Here is a 20,652-nt window from a genome sequence, read left to right as displayed (position 1 = left end):
TTACGTTTGGGACTTTTGGGACTGTGCTAGAAGGAGTGTAAATGGAAACTGTGTCCCTCTAAAGGGAGTTTTGGGATAGTGTTGCAAGGATGCAGCTGGGAAATTGATTTTAAAGATAAAGTCTCTGAGAAACTAGCTGTGACCTTGGACATTTCAAGGATGGCGGATGAGAAGGAAGTTGCGTCTGAACTGTATAGGACATTTTATCTGCTGGGAAAGCTGCAAGAACGGATAAACGTCATGGCTACAAATGTTGAAATTTTGGGAACAAAAGTGGGCATCAGTAAAGAAGTAGACAAGACAGGAATCTCTTTTAACTAAACAAATTGAAGAACCAGAGAAGGAGAAAGTTGCTGTTGTTAAAGTGATGCATGGGGGAGTCGTAACCCTACAGAGGCAAATGGTGGATTACAACTTCAGGCCTTATACGTTTGCAACTAGAAGAAGCCAGTTTTTGGAGATGAAAGCCTGGCTTGGTTTGTAAAATGAAAGATGGCGAGATCACCCTATGTGGGGATCAAATAACTTTTGGGATTTGAATCTGAGTCAGGTGGAGATTGGTGCCTCTGGGGCCTTTGGATTTGTCAGAAGTGTGAAACAAGATTTGGAACATTCTATGGGCCCTACCTTTAACTATGGAAGTCTGGCAGACTCGCTAAGAAGGAATTTGACTACCGTTGGGTTGGAGCTCCCCCAAGATTTGTTCTTTAACACCAAAGACTATCAAAAAGATCAGCAGAGGGGACATGAAAGAGAGTTAAGAGCCTTGGACTTAAGATCTCCGGGTTGATGGACTTTTGGAGAACTGTTGGCGGGGGCCGAGACCGGGGAGGGGAGATGGTGAAAGAAAAATTGAGAATTTAAAGTGTATATATTGTGATATTTAAAAAAAAAAATTTTTTTCTTTTAATGAGAGATGGGAAAATCGTGGAATGGAATCTTTGTGACCCTAGGGGAAACGTCTTAAGAGAATAATTTCAGATATATAAGTTTTAAGGAGAAATAAGATTAAATAAAGTAAAAGTGGATGGTTAATAGGCAAATGAGAGAATGGAAAATTACAGTATATTAAGATAAGTTATAAAGATAAAAATAAAGATGAAGGATTTGCTGAAATATCTATTTGAATTAGAATACAAAGAGGGGAGGTGTGAGGAGGTCAAGGAGATAAGTTAAGAAAGGGAGTTATATTAAGGTTTAACTTGTTCTTTTGTCGTTTTTTGATTGTATTTTTTTCTTTTTAGCTGTTTTTGCTTTTTTATTTCTTTTATTTTTATTTTTTTTCTTGGATGTGTTTTGTTTTTCTATTCTGTGTTCCTTTTTGTAACCTTTTAAAACTTGAATAAATATTATTTGGGGGAAAAAGAGAGAATTGGAGGGATTGTTCTGTGGTATTACGGCAGTGGATAAAGGTGTAGTGTAACTTGACTTTGTTTGAAATGTATAGCACAGGATAGTACGCACCCCGGAAATGATCTCTTTCAGCTTCTGCCTTCTGGAAGAAGGTATAGGGTTATAAAGGCCAGGACTAGCCGTCTGAGAAAGAGTTTCTATGCAAATGCAATTCTGGTTCTAAACGCAGCATAAGGGGTATCTATAGTATATGTAATGGTTATAAAGGGTTACTTGTGCGTAAGTTGCCATTACTTTCGGCTAGATTGCCCGGCTAACCATGCCTCGGCTGACAGCCCTTCACTCCGTGGCCGTTCAGTTGCTTGCAGAATCCGTCAGTGGGCGTTTCTTGAACCTCTTCCAGCATAAAAGTTGTTTGACACCAAGTCTCCGCCTACTCTCCCTGCGCGGAACTCTCCTGCGCAAGGAAGGAGTGGGCAGAGGTGTGCCCGTGCTCTCTCCACTAGTCTCGGGCGAAGAGTCTTGGAGACCCCTCTCCGAATCCTCCATCTCCCTCCCTTCTCTACTGGTGTTGCACTGAATTCCTTCCCCTCTGCTGGTCCCCTCTCCTGCATCGCTCGGGACCCTTGCCTCCACCTCTCGCTTCGATGTCAGTTCCCTGACAGTATAGTCTATTTTAAAATGGGGTTTTAGAGTTTTTAGGGGGTTTTGAATGTTTTATGTAGTTTTTATGTAGTTTTATGTAGTTTTGTGGTAGTTTCATGTAGTTTTTATGTAGTTTTTCAAATTTCATTGTTCTGCATGGGACAGTGACAATGACCGCTCCCCACTTAAAACGGGGGGCGCCCTTTGCGTGGACGCGTGCAGCCCTGGATCTGGAGTGGCCCCATCAGCATAGGCTTTGCCTTCCCTCAGGTGGGATACCTGGAGGTCCCCGCCTACCCCAGTGAGTTGTCCAATCCCATCTGGGGGAAGCGTTGCCAGGGAAACCAGGCCAGGTAGGGGGAGGGATTACCTGCCCACACAATAGAGGGTGGATCTTAATTGGTAATCCTCACTTGGCTCCAGAGCTTCTCCAGGAAGGACGTCGCTGGACTTCCTTGCTCCAAAAGGTAAGCCTGGGGCCTTTGCCCCCCCCCCACTACAGGGATCCCAAGGGATAGCGGGGGGGGGGGTAATGGACTTCAGGATACCCTTTCAAAAGGGGATCCTTTTCCCTAGGCGGGCCCTGATGCCCCGGGATGTTGGGTGGTGGAACGGGGGCCCCTCTAGCTGCCCCCCGTACCTGCGGGGGCGTGTGGGCCACGGGGGGGGAGGCAACGCCATGCGCGGCCCTTTTCAAATTTCATTGTTCTGCATGGGACAATGACAATAAAGATATTGTAATCATAATCGTAATCATTATGAATAGATTGCGGACTTCCGTTTTTTGATGCCATGGTGAACAATGGTTCTCACCATAGCAGACCAAGTGCATGCAGCCGATTAAGGATAATTTGAGAATAATTATCATTGCAACCCCCCCCCCCAGGTCGGGGGGAGCGCTCTCACTCGCAGATCGCCCAGTAGCTGCCTCCCACTCCTACGGAATGCCCTGCATGCATTGGAAACTCTCCAACGTGGTCCCCATGCACAGAGATTCTTCTGTTTTTTAAGATATATCCGAATTCAGAATTGAGAAGCAGGCATGTTCTGGAAGAAGGAGACAAGTTAACCTGCTGCTGAATGAATCAGCCATCGAATGCCAAGTTAACCTGCTGCTGAATGAATCAGCCACTGAGTGCCAAGGTCTCGATCTGGAGAAGATTTTAATCATAATTGGATTGGTATGTGGTAGAGAGAAGCCTTTGTTTTCTCTTTATAGATTCACCATGCTTTTTTTATAATATGGCATCTCTTCACCAAAGCAAAAAATTAGTTACTAATGGATTGCCATTATTAATGGATTGCAAGAGGGAATCAATCAGAACTTTATAATGCTTATGGATTAATTCAAAGAATGAAACTGCATGGAACATATTGGGATGTTCTGTGGCAATACCCTCCCATGGAGGATTCTAACTTTGATTTATTATGGTGTTGATGAGATCTCAGTTTGTTATCAGATGGGAAAGTATTGAAAGAAAATGCTGGAAGTCTGCCCAGATTAATGGCCAGATGCCAGACCACTTTCGGTTTTGAGAAAAGCAAGGTGGTGAAAGGTCACTACGCAATAAAACTGAGTCCTTGGAGCAGGGGGGAAATGCTGGAAATGATTGATTGCAACAAGAAAGGAAGGTTGAACATTTTTTTTAAAAAAACATTCCACACAGAAAGTTACCAGATATAAACTCCTCTTGCAGATTAAAGGATATGGAACAGTTAAATACGAATGAAAGTCAACACATCAGTGGCTGATAAAATAAAGGATCAACATAGGAATTGTATTATTTGGGTTAAACTGGATTGAAGCAGCAAAAAGGAATCAACATCTCCTAAAAAATCTCCTAAAATCAGAACATGGGAACTCAACCGAAATGTTTAATTTGAAATCTGACAATTGGCTTTTTAAATTGAATTATGATTTGGTATTGTATTAATGTGGCCTATATTGGATTGTTATTAATGAAAAATTAATTTAAAAAATTATATTAAAAAATGCAATGTATTGTTGTGGACTGCTGCAGGCTATGGTGGATGATGGGGATTGGTCGCCCTGAGTGACCCGATTGCTGCAAATAGGCAGGAAGAGAGCTTGGGCAAAGCACCTTCTCTAAAAAAGCCCACAAGGGAAATTCTGGTTCCGAAGGGTCCAGTGGTGTCGGAGAACGCTCCCTAGGAGTCTCCAAAGCTCTGAAGGGAGCCACAGAAGCTCCAATATTGAACGCAGAGACACTGTGCAATCAAGACCTCTCAGCAAAACGCCTCAAGTGCCACCAATAAAGCAGCAATTTCTCTATAAAGTAAAAAGAAATCAGACCAATTTGGGCAATTTTATATATATTTGGACACACCAGGGAGGTAAAGAGTAGCCCCCCCCTCCGTCATGGCATAAAATCTGGAGGGACTAAGAGAATAAATGACATACCCCTTCCACCCCATTGTAAATTGATAATAATGCTACCTCTGAACTTTTGATCAGCTTTAACCCAGTGATTTCTGTGATCTCTTTAAACATACTTTGCCAAAAAAAAAATGCACATATTTACACCCCGACCCCATTTGAACATAATTCCGTTTCCTGGCATCCCCTCCAATATAACACTGAATATTTCTCGTTTATTTGATTTAATCTGACTGGTGTTAAATACCATCTCTAAAAAATTTATAATAATTTTATTTCATTCTTATGGACAGCCTTTTCAACGTAGACTGAAATTAGTGGAGCTCCATTTTCAAGACTGAAATTAGTGGAGCTCCAACCGGGGCTTTTGTTGAACCAGTAAATCTTAAATAATTAACGGCCAGAGTCATCTCGTGGGGTGGGGGGGAGACCCAAGCCTTGCATTCTTGATCCCCCTTTTCTACTTATATTTTATAAATTTCACTGATTTCCCCTTTTATAACTGTATTTTCTTCTTTATCGCCTCTTTTTATAGAGCAGTCTCTCTCCTCCTACATTATCTGTTCACAGACCAGAAATGCTACAACACATGGCTCTTGACCATAAAACCTCTAGGTCCTGGTCTACATGGCAACCATGAGACCATCTCAGTAAATTAAAGGCCCAACACATAAGACAGAACATACCCTAGTTCAGGTCTCTCCAAGGGAATGGGAAGGCAGAAATCCATTCGTAGGGAAGTTTGTGCTGAGCCCATTGAGAAGGATAATTTGATGGTGAAATTCGAAGTGATGATGCAGTGCCCTTCTATAAGGCTGGGGGATCCATTAAGGTGGTCTGTTCCCAGAGACTTATGGTATATGGTGGATTCCTGAATACTTCTGTCGAAGTCTTGCTATAGAATTGGGAATTAAGGTAGGCACTTGACAGGTTGGCTCTCAAGTGTCATCCTCAACACTCTCAAGTGCCTTCCTCAACACTAAAGCAAACAGGGCTCCCTCATATTCTCAGGAGTGTCAAGCAATGAAGTAGAACAATGCCTGGAAGGGACTCAACAGCTTGCAAGGCAACATCTCACTCTGGAAAGCCTGTGGTTTTTATCTGCCTTTTAGAAGACAGGAGGGCCTGGCTTCCTGTGGTCCAAGGGGTCACAAAGAGACAGACACGACTAAACAACAAAGTGGTTTTAATGAGTTTTAATCAGCTTTAACTCTTATTCAAGTGATTCATGAAGTGACTTGTGAAGATAGGATACATGTGCTTTTATGTTTTCTGGTTCTGTTTGGCTTTTACAAGCCATGGCTATTTGTTCTTAATGATTCTATGACTGAATCGCAGACAGAGTACTTCGACTACAATTCCTACCTTTATTCCTTAGTCAAGAACTGATTTTCTGTGATGTAATATGTTATTGTACATTATAAATGTTCTTGTAGGTGTGACTCCATACTGATGTATGATTACAAATGGACACGACTTCCCAGAAGCAGCCTCCTCAAGCCTTCTCTCTTTTTCACAATGCTTGGTTTGTTCATACAGATGGCACACCCACCACAGTCTCTTTAAACCTCTACATAAAGGGACGTGTCTCCATAGTGGTGGAAATTAGCCTACGAAAAAGTAGAGCACCAGACAAGACTTCTGCTGCTCTCAGAGAGAGGTGACCAACGTGAAGGCAATTTAGGCTTACCAGGAATGTAAGTAAAAGGTTTTGTTCATAGAAACATAAAGTGTAGAGTTGGAAGGGGCCCAACGGGTTGTCTAGTCAACCCCCTGCAATCTCAACAAATGATACTTGCTTAGTTTTGCAAATGTGCTAGTAGTTGTGTTATTTGTCAGTTCCTGTGCAGGGATCAGCAGAGAGAGAGAGAGAGAAATGCTGTCTTGTCTATGTGCGTGTGTAAAAACCAGTTGTACGAAAATCTTAGCCTGTTTCCACATTGTCAACTTAAAACACAACTAGGATGTTTACTACTTGTGGAGATGAAATTAAGCACTTACAGCTTTTCAGATATTATAACACTGAGAAGCAGAAATTAAATTCTTCCCTATAACACAGCTATTATTGGAATCAAAACAGCTGTGGTATAAAGCCTGCATACCCTTATCAATTTAGTCTCTTTTCCCATACTTTTCTGTTGAAAGATGTAGTGAAGAGAGAGTAAAATAAAAAATATGCAATTCAACTATGTAAGGGTCTGTTTTCAGATGACTTAGTAATTTGTAAACAAAAATGCAATGGCTGTGTATTGTGGCATGGTCCCCAATAACCCAACCAGAAAGAAATTCTAGAGGCAGTGAAAACAGGGTTTGGCCATCGGCATCTGTTCTTATCTGGCAGCAGTGCTGCTATTCCACTTCACATCCCCAGAAAGAGGCACTTTGCAGTGAATTCCAAAATGCTGCCACCCATCAGCTCACTATTTCCCCCACCCTCCCTCTTGTTCGGTGTTGTGTTCGCTCCATATAATTTGAGTCAAGTGGATAGCCTCAGTACAAAAAACAACTGTGTAGCAGAGATCACTTTTACTTTGGGGACACAAAGACACACACTGTCTCTGCTACAAGAAGTCTTCACTCTCTGAGCCCAGAGAGCATTTTGACGTATAAAGTTTTTGCTGAGGAAAAGTGCACACAGAAAGTGCAAAGTCCAGTTGCTCCAAAAAGTCCTGCAACTGCCAGAGTTCCCTCTGTGTAGACATCTTGCAATGTGTCTAACTTCCTTCAGATAAGCTCTTCACAAATCCGACACATTTTCCCCAGATCATTCCAACAGTATCCATGTCTCCAATGCCCCACAACAGTGAATGCTGAAACTTGAGTTCTTTATCTGTCCTGGGGTATGTGTTAGTTTGCCCAGCAACACAAAGAAGACAGTCACAAGATGCATGCAGCTGCACTTTTAGGAGGCGGGGAACCATTTCTGCTGACTCAAAGAGAAGTGACCCTTTCTCACTTTCCTTAATACTTCAGCAGTGGACTGAAACCACCTTGCTTTACAAGAAAAAAATGGAGTCATACACTTGGCATTTTGTATCTACTTGTATCTACTGGGCAAGTTACAGTGGGGGAAACTGGGAAAATATTAAATAGCAGGAGAATTCATGTAATCATGAATGCTTCTGGAATGGCAATTCAAACTGATATACGGCATTTTCTGTTTTCCAGGTAAACAGTGGGGGGAAATACCATCAAAACCAAAGAAGGTTTAACTGGATTTCTTTCCTTCCTCGGCATACACGTGGGGCTTCATATCAGGAAACCATGAGCTGCTTTACTCAAATGCTGGGAAACTGGATTAGTTTTCCTTACTTGGAAGAATACCTGAGCTTAGGGGCTTATTGTTGGTGGTTGCGTATGCTTCTGATTTTGCCTTGTTCAATCGTTATAATGACGTATTTGTTTGTCTGTGCAATCTCATTTTTGCTATATGTCTACAAGAAGAGGAATAACCAGCAAGAAACTGATTTTGATACCAAATGTTGGGAAAAGCCAAAGCAAGTTACGGCTCAAGTTTTAGATATATTTGGAAAGATATGGCATGGTGAGTAAATGTTTCTTTCATACCAATAATTCAGCTACTATACTTTCATAGGACTGAGCATCAGAATTTCAGACTTGAGGCCCTGGAACAATAGTTACCACTACTGGTTTTTACCATGTGGTGGGTACACAGCAAATTTAATGAGTATATCATCGTGCGGTGAGACTTTGAGGGTGCAAGTTTCTTCAGCATGGTAAATCACTAGGTAACCCTGAAGCATAAACTCTGGACACAAACCATGGAATTTGGCAGCACAGGATGTGGTGATGTGGTGATGGCTGCTAATTTGGATGGACACTGCGTGAAAGAGGATGATGGAATACAGAGAGCTTTGGCTTGATCAAGAGGATCAATCTTATGTTCCCATTGCATCCCAGAGTGTAATGTTACTTTAGATGTTGGAGCATAAATCAGAAACACATTACTAAAACCAAGCTTGGGTCATAAGGATGAAACCCTCTGGCTACTTAGGACATGGTCAAGGGTGCATCCGTCTAGGAAACTTTTTTCTCACATTGTATAAAGTGATTCAGAGAATGGCCTGAAGATGCCTGAAATTAGAGCTCTTAGGGATGGGGAAAGAATGTGCAACACTCTGCACAGAAGGGTAATACTGTTCTTCAAATAAAAAAGGCTCAGGAAAATATAGTATTATAACCCATATGAAAGTCAGGGGCATCTTAACCATTGGCACTAGGGGTGCATGGCACCCAGGCGCTGGGCTCACAGGGGTGCCAGGCTGAGAGTCCAGGGCTGAGCGTTGGAGTCTAGGGAAGAGCTGCCGACAGCCCATCGGAGTTCGTCTTCTGCAGGCGGCTCTTCCCCGGACTCCAACGCTCGATCCCAAACTGGCACCAACCTGCCCGCAGCAGAAGAGCCTGTCGGCTCTTGCCCCAGCTGCATGGCAGCTAACTGTTTCAGTGCCATGCCCGGAGCACCATGTAATGTTGTGGGTGTGGTACGATGCATCCTGTTGCATGTGCCAAGCTGTGGGTTCCTTTGCTGGCTTTTCCGCTGTTGTCACACTCTCCCAGCATCGCTCAACGTGATGTGCCAGCACAGAACAATGGGGAATGCTAGCGGCAGGAGAGGAACATCTCTGGACGGGATCCGCCGCACACCAACAGCACCGATGGCAGCAACAAGTCCCGACAAATAAGAGCGCATGGATCCCAGCCGAAACAGTTAGCCACCATGCAGCGAGGTGTGTGGAGGCAGCGGGTGGACAGCACAGAAACTGTGTCACCGAACATTTTGTTCCTCCCTAGCATGGAACCCACACCCACCTTCGTACGCCCCTGTGCGTTGGGCGCTGGAACCCCTGTTAGTTGGAACTGTGAGTCACTGCATCTGCAACCATTCTAAATGTAGACAACTATCTCCTTTAAAAAAGTCAACAACTTTGGGGTCCCCCGTTAAGAAACGTTCGACAACTCTGGGCAACCTAGGGGTGCCTGGTGGATCTTTGCACCCCGACACCGCATATGCTTAAGATGGCCCTGATGGGAATTTCAAGGAGATTGAAACAGCAAGTCACAGTTTTAGCGCACTCAAAGACTAGGCAATTTTTTTCCCCACCTGCGCCCAAAATTAAGCAAGGAACGAAGATTCCAACAGACGAGAAATATCATTTATTATGTGAGCACAACAGAGAAAGTTCTGGCCCATGTGGATGACAACCTAGTATCCAGAATGCTGCAACATATAGGAGAGCTTTTTAACTGATCTTAAATTTCAGTTTTCTGAACCACAGTGTTTTCTTCCAATAAAAGATTGCAATATTCCATTTATTTTTCAACAAAATAACATTTATTTATTGCATTTTATATCATTTCCAGGTTATGAAGTTTTTGGCATGGAACATCTCCCTAAAGGACCAGTGCTTATTATCTATTATCACGCAGTTTCTACTATTGACTATTTCTTCCTTATCGCTAGACTTTTCAAGGAGACAGGGAGAGAGAGTTTTTCAATATGTGATCGTGCCATATATCGGTTTCCAGGTAAGTTATTAAATTTAACTCATGCTTTTTTTCTTAAAATATGTGAAATATGATATAAAATAAAGCTATAAGATATAAAACAATGCTATAAAATATAAAACAGTGTATCAGGCAAGTAGGTGAAAAACAACACATGAAATATCAGCAAGTGTCCTCACAAGAAAGGAAGTTGGAAACTGCAGGCTTGCTTTTAGCCATTTACAACATCAACCTCTTCTCCCAATAATTTTCCAACGACCCCCAAACCCGTGCAGAGCTTCTAGTTACTAAAAGGACATACAGAAACATGATTCATTGCAAAAAACAGCAACACATCCTTGAGGCTTGGTCCACTCTTCATTCAGCTGTAGAGAGGCATGACTCCCGCTCCTTTTGGCGCTTAGTTAGGCCTTCGGCACCACTCAATTCAGCTATCCTGATTTCCGCTGACGAATGGATTGCTTATTATTCAGCCAGTTTCGCTTCTCCAAATCATCTTACAGATCACCTTCAATCCCCGTTGGACCTCTGTTCCTGTTCTCTTAGTTCCACCTCCTCAGTAAATTTTACCTCAACCCGCATCTTCAACATCATAATGTCCATGCGTAGGAATAAGGCCCCCGGCCCAGACATGGTCCCGTTGGACCTTTTCCTGACTGATCCTCTTTGGTGGAGTGAACAGCTGACTCCTGTATTCACCGCTATCTCCTCCGCCTTAGACATCCCCGACTCCTGGAGAGAAGCTACAATAGTTCCGATTATCAAAGGTGGCCAGCCAAACATCCCTAGGAACTATCGCCCCATCAGCTTACTATCTATTCCGGGGAAAATATTTGCCGCTGTCTTACTGGAAGAACTTCTTTCATGGGTCCATGAGAGAAACATTCTACCGCCAGAACAGATTGGCTTCCGGAAGTCAGCATCAACTATGGACCACTGTCTAACTCTTTATCACCTTGCCAGTAAATACACTGCACCAAGGCAAGGCCACCTGTTTGCCGCTTTCATGGACCTGGAGGCCGCCTTTGATTCCATTCCTAGGCAGAGATTATGGTCCAAACTTGCCCATTTGGGAATTGATCCGCACCTCCTTTCCCTAATTATTTCCCTTTATTCAAACACCACAGCTCGCGTTCGAATTGGTCCCAACGGCTACCTTACCACTCCATTCCCAACGGCCAGGGGCGTCCGACAAGGTTGTCTCTTGGCCCCTTTACTGTTTAATCTTTATCTTCATGATGCCCTTTCCCCTTTGAAGCTAGCAACTAAGTACCCTCCTCACTTAGCAGGCCACCCCGTTGCTTCCCTTTTCTATGCGGATGATGCCGTCATCTTATCCAGAACAGCTGCGGACCTAGCAAATGCAGTTAATGCATTTATCGCCTATTGTAAGGCGGAAGCTCTTAATATTAATTATAAAAAATCGAAAGTTCTCCACTTCACTCGTTCCCGCAAACTCAAGCTGGAGCCGCTTAAGATCACAGGTGGCTACTTAGAAAAGGTAAAAGCCTTTAAATATCTAGGCTTAATATTTACTTATAATCTCTCCTGGACCACCCATCTACAATCTGCCTCTCTTGCTGCAACCACGACCTCTAATGCCATTGTCCGATTTTATTACCAGAAGGGCGGCAAACACCTTCCAGCAGCAATTCAAATGTTTAATGCCAAAGTTGTCCCTAAACTATTATATGGCTGCGAAGTATGGACTACAGCAATATCAGGTAACTTGGATCGCCCACTTCACATGTTTCTGAGATCTCTTTCCGGCGTCCCAAGATGTGTCTCAGGTGCAACCCTACGACTTGAGTTCGCCCAGCCCTCAATTGTAAAACGAGCATGGAGTCGAGCCATTTCCTACAGCTCCCACCTACTACCATCGGATGCACTTAGCTCCCACCTACTACCATCGGATGCACTCTTCTCCCAATAATGTTTCAGGCACCATATTTGAATCAGGCAATGTTTCCAATACAGCATGTCAACCTGGGTCTTTTGGCCCTTGATCACAGATTGCAGGAAAACCTGACCTGACCTCAAAACAGCTATGAGAGTGCTGCTGCTTCTTCTTCTACTACTTCTTTTACTCTAGTAATTGCAAGACAATTCCTGTGCTTCCATGCAGAAATTTCATGCTTTCTTGTACAACTTGTCTACGTTCTTCCTCAGGGATCTAAGAACTGAAGGAATCTGGATAATTTGACATCTGCTTTCTATGCTGTAACTGCAGGCTCTCATATAATAATTGCTGCTGACTATAATACAAGAATACGACAAGGTTTGGGAAACTGCATCTCTAAGTTGTTGTTTTCCTCAAGTACAAAGAGTTTTGCAAAGTTCAGTCATTAGTAAAGATGGCTATTCATTACTGGAAAGAACAACGGAAAGTATGGGATTCTGCTTGGGAGCATCTGCACTAGCAGACCACCTGTGCAAAATCCTCTGTGGCAGCTGGGATGGAGTGGGAGCTAATGGCCAATCAAGCACAGCTTTTATGCCCCCATGTGACATTGCAATCAAACACATGTGGCACCCTTGCTGTAGTGTTCATGGCCCTCCACTGCCACTCCCCCCACATCATCTTCCTCTGATGACACCACAGAAAGGTCATGAAAGGAAGAAAGGAAGGAAGTAAGGGAGGGAGGGAGGGAGGGAGCCCAAAGTGTGCTCTTTGGAGGTATTCCACTGGTTAATTGATGCAGCATATACTCTCCCCCCATATATCTGTGGATGAATCTCTGCTGTTTTCCACCAGCAAAGCCTCCTTTGTGCCATGTGTGTATCTCTCTCTGTGTGTATATATACTATATCCAAAAGCTCTGCAGCCTAAAGGGATTGAAGTTTTGGGTGGTGCAGCAAGCACTATGGACTGTATTTTTATCATAATGCAAACTTGAATGTACTACAAACTTGACTTGAGGAACACATGTCTAAAAAGGTGGCCACCTCAGCACTCAACCCCACTCAATGTGCTTTCCAAAAAAAAACCTACTGTTAGAACATCTGAGAAAAAGAGGAATTAGCAGAAAGTCCCCCTCCATGAAATCCTAATTGAAATGCATTGGCAGAGAGCTATGCTTGTGATCCATAATAGTGCAATATCTTTGGAACAATGACACTTGTATTGTATCCACACTCTTCTTCTATTTGGGTATTATTTTGTCAGGGTGGAAGACGGTCTTAGATGTGGCCGGGGTGAAAGATTTCAGTAAAGCTGAATGTGTGGAAATTTTGAAGAAAGGCCATTCAGTGGGCATTTCCCCTGGTGGAGCTAGAGAAGGAAACTTCAGTACTGACTACAACATAATGTGGGGTAACCGCACAGGTTTTGCTCGGATAGCTTTGGAGGCAAAAGTGGTGAGTGATCTTTGTGCAATTTGCATTGCCTTCAGGATTATCCTAGATAAGACGCAATGTATTGATATCCTTGATCTAGCATCCTAAGTAGTTGAGGATGGCAAATCCCCTGTTTGGGGGTCAAATGATATCTGTATTTCCCACCACTGCTCTTTTTTGTTTTAAAGCTATTAAAATCAATTAAATGTAAAAAGAAAAATAGCTTTTTTCCTCTTCAATTCTTGAAAATCTGGGGGACAGCATGTGCAATTTGAAGTCAATTACATCAGGCTTGTCGTTGCAATACCAGATGCGGAGCATTATTCCTAGTCCTTAACCAAAATAAAGGTGGAGCAGGTGGAGTGAAGAAATTCTCCAGTTCTCAGCTACCTTTTGATTTTGATTTTTGATTTTATTCTTTTAGCCCATCATCCCTATATTTACACAAAACATTTGTGAAGCATACAGGAACATTGGAAAGTCAAGTGAGTATCAAGAAATCTGCTTTCAGGCAATAAACATTTTATTATAATATACATTTTTTTTAGAAACAGAATATCTTTTTACTACTTTCTAGTAGAGTTTATTAAGTGTACAATGATCTGCAAAGGTTGTACTGCCTGTCTCTGGACTGAGTGAACATGCCCTTGCTTAGTTTTTTATTAGATTTAAAAGATAGCTATAATCTATAACAGTGGTAGGAACCCCAACATGGAGGGGAACTGAGCAGGAAAAAAACCATATTCTGCAGTCTATTTTACAACTTATGACCTTGATTTTTAAAGAGCAGAGAAGAGCTGACAGAATATGCTGCTTTTTCTTTTCCAAAGGACTCATACTATTTAACGCTTCCTCTCTGGGATGGATTGACTGGAACTGCTAAAAACTCAGAATGCCAACTAATTTCAAATTTGATATGGGATCGCTTTCTTACAGACTCTTTTCCCTTTCATACATAGGGCTGACAAGATGGTTTTATGAGAAAACACGGCTTCTCTACCTTCCCGGATATGGGCCATATCCAGTGAAACTGAGGACATATATTGGAGAACCCATCCCATATGATCCAAATATAACAGCTGCAGAGCTGGCTGAAAAAGTAAGCTAACTCTACACCTGGAAGTAAAAAAGCAGGATTCCCACCCCCACCCCCTTGTTGGTTTCTCTTTTTCAGTTCTATAAAATGGTTTCTGCCTACTGACTTGCTCATTCTATATGACCAGAGATATAGACTCCATTCTACTCTACTATTTTTACCCATGCCCTGGTGTGCTGTTTTCAGGCATGGAACCAGGAGGTGACTGTTTTTCTCATTAGCCCTGTCAGCCATTGCCATTCTAAGAGAACGAGGGAGGTGTTCATAGTGAGTTCAGGCACCTCTTTTTCTGGAAAAATAGCACTGAGCATAGTGAAATATAACTCAATAGCATTTCTGCAGTTTTCCTCACATAGCTGGAGGTAACAACCATGCAGGAAAACTAATACGTACCAGGCAGCCCAAGGCACTTATGTTTGGTTGTATCTCTGCCATTCTCATACAGTGCTCTTGGTAAAAAAAATCTGTAACTGAAAAAAATGGGATTCTTTATTCTAATGGTTCTGATCCCTTTAGCATTTCCTCACAGATATGAATAACTGTGAATATCCATTCTGCAATATATTGATATAACACAATATTCCTTTGTTTTTCTTTCAACAGACAAAGACTGCAATTGAAAATCTTCGGGATAAACACCAAAAAAGGCCAGGAAATATATTAAGAGCTATTTCAGAACGATTTGATAAGCATTACAAAGCTGACTAGTCCATATAGTGTATGTCCAAACAGTGTAATGTTTATGATCATGCATCTGTAATAGAAAACTTTAATTATTATGTAATTAAAGCTAAGTTAAGATACACAGAATTGTGCTGGATTGTATATTAATTATTGTGAAGGGTCATTAGCTCATTAGCTCAGCCCGTGGTGTACATGCTGAAGGGCCTAAGTGCCTTCTTGTCCTATCCTGCAAAACTCCCAGAATCCCCCTTTTGGAGACTTACACTGGTAGCAACAGAATCAAAGAGTGTAACAGGAAGGTGAGTATTTAATTGAACCTTGAAATAATGCTATATCTGAAAAAGTAATGTCTACAAATCTTCTGTATCAAAACAGTGACACTTCTTTTATGTTTATAAAAGGCTGTTCCAAGATCTGAGCCCTGTAAAGCCTCTCCTCCATCCGGAGGGGAGGGATTGTGAGCGGGAGACGATTCCCGTGTCACGCAGGGGACATTCTGCCCCCTGCCCTCTCATCATCGCTGGTGCACCTCGCCTCCCAGTTGGGCACCCAATCAGGGGCCACCGCAGGGGCATGGTTTAGCCAGCTCTCCTCACCATTGCGCTTCAGATTTTCCACGAGTCAAGTGTTCCTGCTCGTCGTCGTCTTGTTTGAGCCAAGCACGTGGAAGAGTTACAAAGTCGGAAGTTCCTGTTCCGATTCTGGAGTTGTGAGGTTTGGAGGAAGGGGTCCAGTGATTTTACCTGCATTTGTACTCTTATTTCACCTTAGTAATTTTTGTGGGGCATCTGGAGGGTTCCTGGCTGTTGTTTTGCTTTAGTTAGAGTGAGGTCTCGGGTGGCTGCGGGTCGCTCCAGCACTGCCGACAGCACTGTTCTCCCAGCCTCCTTATGGAGCGAAAAATACAGTAATAATTTGGGCCTCACCTCCCTAGGTTTCAGACAGGGCAACGCCCCCCGGAGTCCTCTACCTGACTACCCTTTTCATTGGGGGAAGGTGATGGCGCTTCCTCCCCCCTTCATTTGCATAACAATTAACCCCTGCCAATGCCTAACCGCCAATACCGAAGAAGTTGTGACGTTTGCTACGAGGTAGGCGAAAAAACCAAAAGGCTGGAAGTGCGCCAAGTTGGAAAAATTGCTACCAGGCCCCTGCAGCGACAAACCGGAGTCCATAGCAAGGTCAAAGCATGCTAAGCCTAAAGGGTGGGTGGATGGGAAAACCGGGCAGCTGGAACGGGGCAAAGAGGGCGGTCCCCGGACGTACCTGGCCTTAAATGGGCTAGGCCACACCTCCCCTGCCCGCCGATTGGCAGGCAGGGTCGTGGACACGCCCGGGGATTCCCTCTTCTCGCGGGGGATAAAACCAGCCCCCTCGTGTGTGGGAGGGGGTGGCCCACAACCCCCCCTCCTCTTGAGCTCGGAAGTGGTTCTATCAAAATCGATCTTGTGAAGCTCTTGTCAAAAGTCCCTACCGGCATTAATGAACGACTTTCAACTCTTTGAATAAAACTCACCAAAAACCAACAGGTTACCATTCTAAGTGCTTATGCACCAACACGGGATGTCGATGAAGACATTAAAGATAATTTTACTCTCAGCTGGATATCAGGGTTTTATATAGTGCAAGTGTAGAATTCTTTGTTTTTGTTGCAGAAATTAAATCTTGTAGCAGCAAGGGTGTTTCCGATGCTGCTATAGCCTCAGGGCCAAACTCCCTTTCCAACATATGTTTCGATTGGATGTATTGCCATTGTTTTTCACTGGTTAATCCATACTTTACTTGCAAAGTCTTACATTCCACAAATTTGTAATTTTCATCAATTAATTGATTCAATGTCAAAATACCTTTTTTCATCCAATTTTGCCAAATTATTACTGTATTTTTCGCTCCATAAGGCGCACCTGACCATAAGGCGCACCTAGTTTTTAGAGGAGGAAAACACGAGAAAAAATATTCTGAATCAAATGTTGTACTAAACTATTTAAAGCAGCAAAGCGGGCGGCTCCTGTCTGCTTTGCTGCTTTAAAGCGCGCCTCGCTTCGGCAGCACATATACTAAAATTGGAACGATACAGAGAAGATTAGCATGGCCCCTGCGCAAGGATGACACTCAAATTCGTGAAGCGTTCCATATTTTTAAAAAATAAATAAATAAATAAAGCGCGCCTCAGAGGAGGGAAGGAAGGGGAATCATGGCTTATCTAAGTCCAGTTAATAATGCTGAGCCTGAGTTTATATGCATCTCAAAGCCCTTGACATATATACATTATAATGACATGCCAAGATAAGCCTCCTGCAGAGGAGGAGGGGAGGAGAAGGGAGGGAGCCATCATAGCTCAATGGGGAGAGCATGGAGAAGATCCCATCCCAAGTTCAGTCCTTGAAAGCTTCTCCAGGTAGGACTGAAGGTGTATCTCCTGAAAACCTGGTGAGCCTCTGCTCATCGGTGAAGACAAAACTGAGCTAAATGGGCTCAGGGGTCCTGACGTGGTACAGGGAAGGTCCCTCTGTTCCTGTTTAAATTAGCCCTTTCCTCAGAACCACGAGGACTACAATGTTAGTTTGTTGTTAAAGGGAACAGCTGTAACCTCAATGGCTTTGCATGCAGAACACCACACGTTCAATCCCTGGCTTCTCCAGGCCTGAAGCCCTCTTGAAGATGCTTTTACAGCTCAGGGGAAAGGGTAGGCAGCCCCAGTGTGATGGCCTGGGAATCCAATTCAGAGGCTGAACCGGAGGAATCCCAGCCTGCACAGGACTCCCCGCCTCCAGGACCGGCTGAACTGGGGCAGGGCCTTGATTCTGAAGCGCCTGCACCTGTGCCGGATCCTCAGGAGCAGGCATCAGGTGAATCCACTCTGGCTCCGGAGGTGGTTGAGGACTCAGTGCCTACAGGTGAGTCTCCCCCTGGGTCCAGTAACCCTTCAGCCTCTCCTGAACTTTTTTTTTGGGGGGGGAGGGGATTTGATATCCCGCCTTTCACTCCCCTTCAGGAGTCTCAAAGCGGCTAACATTCTCCTTTCCCTTCCTCCCCCACAACAAACACTCTGTGAGGTGAGTGGGGCTGAGAGACTTCAAAGAAGTGTGACTGGCCCAAGGTCACCCAGCAGCTGCATGTGGAGGAGCGGAGACGTGAACCCGGTTCCCCAGATTACGAGACTACCGCTCTTAACCACTACACCACACTGGCTCTCTGCAGAGGCTCAGGGCAGAGAGGCGAAGGGAACTGGTTTCTCCCAGGAGGAGTGCTCGCCTTAAGGCCAGGAGAGGCGGGTCTCCTGGGGGCCAGGACCGCCCCTGGCCTCAGAGAAGATAAAGGCCAGTCAGCCCGGTCCCAGGTTGCGGGAGCAACGTCCTTGAAGAGCTGTTTCGGCCAGCATCCAGTCCTGTTGCCCCAGAGTTCCTGTCCTTGCCTGGCTTCTCGCTGTGGACCCCGCTTCGCCCGAGGAGGACTGTCTGCCGACCCTCGACTCAGGTCCTGGACCTTGCCCCATGGTAACCTCCCCCCTGGACCAGCACAGTTTGCTCCCACCACACCCGCACTCCCCCTTCGTTGGGGTGCGTTCGAGAAAAGCCAGAAGCCATGGCTGACCAGGCAGCTGCGCTTGTGGCATTGGCCCAGGAGACCCAGGCCTTGACTCACACCGTGCAGCAGCACAGCGATGCGGTTACGGCACTTCAGCAGCGGTTGGACGCCCTACCGGCTCCTGTGGCCGATGCCCCAGCTCCAGGCAAGTACCCAGTGGCCTTGCCAGAGAAATTTGATGGGTCCCCAGGAGGCTTTCCCATGTTCCTCGCCCAGGCCAAGTTGTATATTCAGGGGTGAGCCCGGAACTTCCCTGATGACTGCACCAAGGTGCACTTTTTGATCAGTTTGTTAAAGGACCAGGCGGCCAAGTGGGCATTGCCGCTGCTCAAGCAAGACTCCCCCTTGCTGACAGACTATATGGGGTTTAGCAACCATTTGGAGGCCGCATTCGGCAACCCCCAGAAGGAGAGTCAAGCCAACCGGGCAATTAGGCATTTCAAACAGGGCAAGTCCACTGCGGCCGCCTACACCATGGAATTTCGGCTGTTGGCACAAGACTTGTCTTGGAATGACTCTGCACTTCAGGACCAGTATCTTGAGGGACTGTCGGACGAGATACTGGACCAGTTGGCCATGATGGATTGTCCCACCACGCTGGACGCCCTTATTCAGCGGAGCCTGCAGATAGACGATCGGTTGGAGGACCGTCGCCAGGGCCGGGACCGCCAGCACCCCTGGCTCCTGGCTCCAGTCCTTCCCAGCAGGTCCACGCCCACAGCCGTGTTGCCGGACGAGCCAATGCAGCTCGGGGCTGTGCGACCTCACCTCTCCCCCTCAGAGAACTTCTGATGTTTGTGTGACTTATTGCAACTCTGCACGTGAATGCGAATCCATGCTACTCTGCTATTTCACCCGTGCCCTGCTGTGCTGTTTTCAGGCATGGAACCAGGAGGTGACTGATTTCTGTCACTAGCCCTGTTAGCCATTGCCATTTGAAGAGAACGAGGGAGGTGTTCATAGTGAGTTCAGGCACCTCTTTTTCTGGAAAAATAGCACTGAGCATAGTGAAATATAACTCAATAGCATTTCTACCATTTTCCACACATAGCTGGAGGTAACAGCTGTGCAGGATAATACGTACCAAGCAGACCAAGGCCCTTATGTTTGGTTGTATCTCTGCCATTCTCATACAGTGCTCTTGGTAAACATAAAGAGAGTGGGCTGGATTCACTGACAGATGAGCAGTTTCCTAGTGGGGGTTCCTCACCCTGGCTGCTCTGGCCCAACCCTCCATGTTGAAGAAGCCGCTTTTGAGGGTTGAGAGACAAGGATTCTCGTGCAACACATCTCATTATACATAGACATTTGCATGAAAGAAGTTACATATTGTGCTTCTATAGCTGGAATAAATGGGTTGCCTCTGGTTCTGATCCCTTTAGCTTTTTCTTCACAGATATTAATAACTATGAGCACCTATTTAGCAATACATTCCTATAACATAATGTATTCCTTTGTTCTTCTTTCAACAGGCAAAGTCTGCAATTAAAAATCTTAGGGATAAATACCAAAAGGGCCAGGAAATATGTTAAGAGCTCTTTCAGAACAATTTGATAAGCATTACAAAGCTAACTAGTCCATATAAAAGAGTTGCAGTGTTTCTGACGAGATGTCTGTTATAGGAAGCATTAATAATTATGTTATTAAAGCTAAGCTGATATACACAGAATTGTGCTGGATTGTTTATTAATTATCTGGAAGGGACCCTAGCTCAGTAACCCAGCACCTGCTGTGTGTTCAGAAGGTCCTAGGTTTTCAAAGACATACGAGTGCTTTCTTGCCCAATCCTGCGATACACCCAGAATTCCCCTTTTATAATGGGAAGGTAAGTGCTTAACTGAAACATGAAATGATATTACAAGTGAAAGAGTAATGTCTATAATTCACATCTCTTTTATGTTTATAGAGATAAGCTTTCACTTGGTTTGAACCTGTGGGCTGCAGACCTCTGCAGTACACAGAGTTATCCCAAGGGGTCAACAAAGCAGCTGTGGCTGGCAGGTCCTGGTCAAGGGCCCAGGAACTC

The 20,652-nt window shown here is 44.5% G+C and overlaps 2 protein-coding genes across 3 annotated transcripts in view; both read left to right on the top strand.

Moving 5' to 3' along the window:
* The window catches only part of LOC307219868 (DGAT1/2-independent enzyme synthesizing storage lipids-like), a 142,966-nt gene that overhangs the window by 55,458 nt on the left and 66,856 nt on the right, over positions 1–20,652 (top strand). The window lies entirely within an intron of this gene.
* Positions 5,911–20,295, top strand: LOC307219866 (DGAT1/2-independent enzyme synthesizing storage lipids-like). The gene is made up of 8 exons (XM_079983386.1): positions 5,911–6,093; positions 7,565–7,940; positions 9,779–9,943; positions 13,089–13,279; positions 13,683–13,743; positions 14,218–14,357; positions 14,958–15,076; positions 20,217–20,295. The coding sequence occupies exons 2-7, from the start codon at positions 7,661–7,663 to the stop codon at positions 15,060–15,062; spliced, it is 942 nt and encodes a 313-aa protein (XP_079839512.1). The 5' UTR covers positions 5,911–6,093; positions 7,565–7,660; the 3' UTR covers positions 15,063–15,076; positions 20,217–20,295.

The sequence above is a fragment of the Podarcis cretensis genome (assembly GCF_951804945.1).
Source record: "Podarcis cretensis genome assembly, chromosome: 7".
NCBI classification, from domain to species: Eukaryota; Metazoa; Chordata; class Lepidosauria; order Squamata; family Lacertidae; genus Podarcis; species Podarcis cretensis.
This window is presented reverse-complemented; position numbering and strand designations above follow the sequence as displayed.